At 38.0% G+C, this 2633-nt stretch overlaps 1 gene segment (V, D, J or C); it reads left to right on the top strand.

The window, feature by feature from the left end:
- Positions 1 to 2289: 2289 nt before the first annotated feature.
- The window catches only part of LOC105537054, a 7190-nt gene continuing 6846 nt past the window's right edge, over positions 2290 to 2633 (top strand). Inside the window, 1 exon segment of the V gene segment in view lies at positions 2290 to 2355. Within this exon segment, the coding sequence occupies positions 2307 to 2355 (49 nt within the window).

Genomic DNA, 2633 nt, shown 5'->3' with positions numbered 1-2633 from the left:
ATCCTTCAGTGTTTTCAGCTAATGGTGCTGAACTCTGCAGGAAATGCCCAGAAAAAGCCTGGAGTTTTGCAAGTCCGAGGTGATGACCCTGGTTGGGGAGAGTGGTACAACAGTTACAACTTGATAATGGATTACTGGAAACTACGCAGTCATAAAATTATAGAGATCAACCCTGCACGCATTCTTAGAATAAGCAGATGTGACTTAGCAATTGCATATTTGAGTGAAGAGACCCAAGTGGACCCAGTGAATAAAAATGAAGGAGGTGTCTTTTATGTTCCCGCTTCAAGCCACACACATACACATTGGCAGAAAGTAGATGATTGAGCTCAAGAGTTTGAGCAACACAAATGCCCAAGTTACTGGTGATTACTAAACTATGCAGACACAGGTACGGCTAAAACTTAAAAGGAAACAAAGCAGAAATATCAATGGCCAAACAGCTATAAGGTATAGATTCTGCAGCCTAAGTCCAGGCAAGCTATTAAAAGGAAATTCAACACTCTTAGAAAAATAAAACAGAATCCAGAATTATGTATTAGTTGAGACATATACAAAAATATATTATCTACAATGCTCATTTTTCCATAAAAATTCCTGAAAAGAAAGACAAAGTCATAAACCATATTGAGATAAATCAGTGAGTGGAAGCTGACTCTGACTGTTCCTAAATACTGAATTTTGCTAAGAGTTTCAAGTGGTTGTCACATAAATGCTTCAAAGAATATTTAGAACTATGATCAAGGACTGAAAAAGGAAAACATAGAGACAATGACTCAAAGAATGGGATCTCTCAATAGAGAAAGGGAAACTATGGAAAAGGACCAAATAAGAATTCTAGTTGAAAAATATAAATACAGTAGGGAAAATTCACTGGATATGGCAACAGGAGTTCAAGTTGGCAGAAGCATCAATGAAACTGAAGATAGTTTAGTAGAAATTATCAAATCTGAAAAAGAAAGAAAAAATTTAAAGAAAAATAATCATGATCTTAGAGGTTTATCAGTCAATGTGAAGAACACCAGCAAATGTGCAATGAGTCAGAAAGGAGAAGACAGAGAGAAAGTGGCCAAAAATATTTGGAGGGGTGACAAAAGCTTTCAAGAAGCAATGAAACACATTCATCTTTAGAGGAAAAAATTGAAAGAACTTATTTAGGACAAACACAATGATACACATAACTATACATACTACGATTAAAATGCTGAACCAATGACAAGGAGAAAATCTCAAGTGTATCAAACATAAAACGACTCTCTATATACAGAAATACAGTGATAAAGCCATCAGATAACTTTTCATCATGCCCAAAGGAGGCTAGAAAACAGTGGAATGACATATTTAAATGCTGGGAAAAAAAAAAAAAACACAAAACAAAAAAAAAAAACCCAAAAAACCAAGGATTCAGTATCCCCTGAAAGTATGCATTCAAAATAAAGGTAAAGGAAAAGCATTTCTTGATAAACAAAAATGAAGAAAAATGATTACTTAAAGACATGCTCTTTAGAAATTCTCCAGGAAATTCTTCAGATTCACAAAAAATGACAGCAGACAGTAACTTGAATCCATAGGGAGGAAGGAAGGTCTCAAAAGTACTAAGGGAACAACAACAACAAAAAAAGAGCTAGACAAAATAACCGTGTTTACTTCCATTCGTATGAGGTTTCATGTAGAGAAATCCAATCTATCTGGACACGCTTCAGAATGCCAGTTTCCTTCATTGGAATCGGGGAACGGCTGTTTCCTGAAAGGTAGGTACATGAGGGAAGAATCTGGAGATTCTGAAGTATTTTACAGTTTAATCTGGGTGGAAAATATATGTAAAACTTTATTCAGTTGCATTATTTACCATTTCTGTCCTTTACTTTGTGTGTGTTTTATTTAAATTTTTAAAAAATTGAAAGGGCCAAATCTGAACTCTTTTAAACAAAAATGAACAAAAACATAAGAATTAGTAAATATTTTGAAAACTCGGCCTTATTAACAAGAAGTATAAAATGTACCTGGGAAAGTGCTATGAAACAAGAAATCTGTTAGAGAAGACAGAAGGAAATACTTCAATTTCTCCCACATGGACGGCATAGATTTTACGCCTGTTGGTTTTCCTCTGAATAGAGAAGATATTTTGAACAGAGAAGTCATTTTGCTCACAAGAGAGGCTCCCACCCTCCCCTTGGCTCTTTCCACTCCACTGCACCCACCAGGTGTTTTGCATATTGTGCCCTAGGGAGGATCTTCCCTTGTGAGTCTGAGATAAAAACTCAGTTCTAAGCTTGTCTTGATTGATCAGGACTCCTCAGTTCACCATGAGGCTCCCTGCTCAGCTCCTGGGGCTGCTAATGCTCTGTGTCCCTGGTAAGGGCAAAAGGGAGATGGGGGAGGAGAATGGGGTGGACCGGTGAGCTCTGGGGTTCCCACTGCCTCCTATGAGCAGTGAGCTGTGGGGGCCTCACTACACTCCTGTGTGTGTTCCTTTCATGTATTGCACGTGCATATCTTGTCCTCCAGGATGGGGCTTGTGATGTTCAGATGTGTGAGAGTGAGGAAGATTCAGGAAGAAACAAGGATCTGTGTCCTGGGGAAGACTGACACAGAAAGAGGGGATGGTGTGGGGTCTTCTGGAGACCACTTTG

Source organism: Mandrillus leucophaeus, unplaced genomic scaffold (genome assembly GCF_000951045.1).
Source record: "Mandrillus leucophaeus isolate KB7577 unplaced genomic scaffold, Mleu.le_1.0 Scaffold1017, whole genome shotgun sequence".
In the NCBI taxonomy this organism is placed as follows: domain Eukaryota; kingdom Metazoa; phylum Chordata; class Mammalia; order Primates; family Cercopithecidae; genus Mandrillus; species Mandrillus leucophaeus.
The sequence above is the reverse complement of the archived record's forward strand: the minus strand, read 5'-3'. Positions and strand labels throughout refer to the sequence as shown.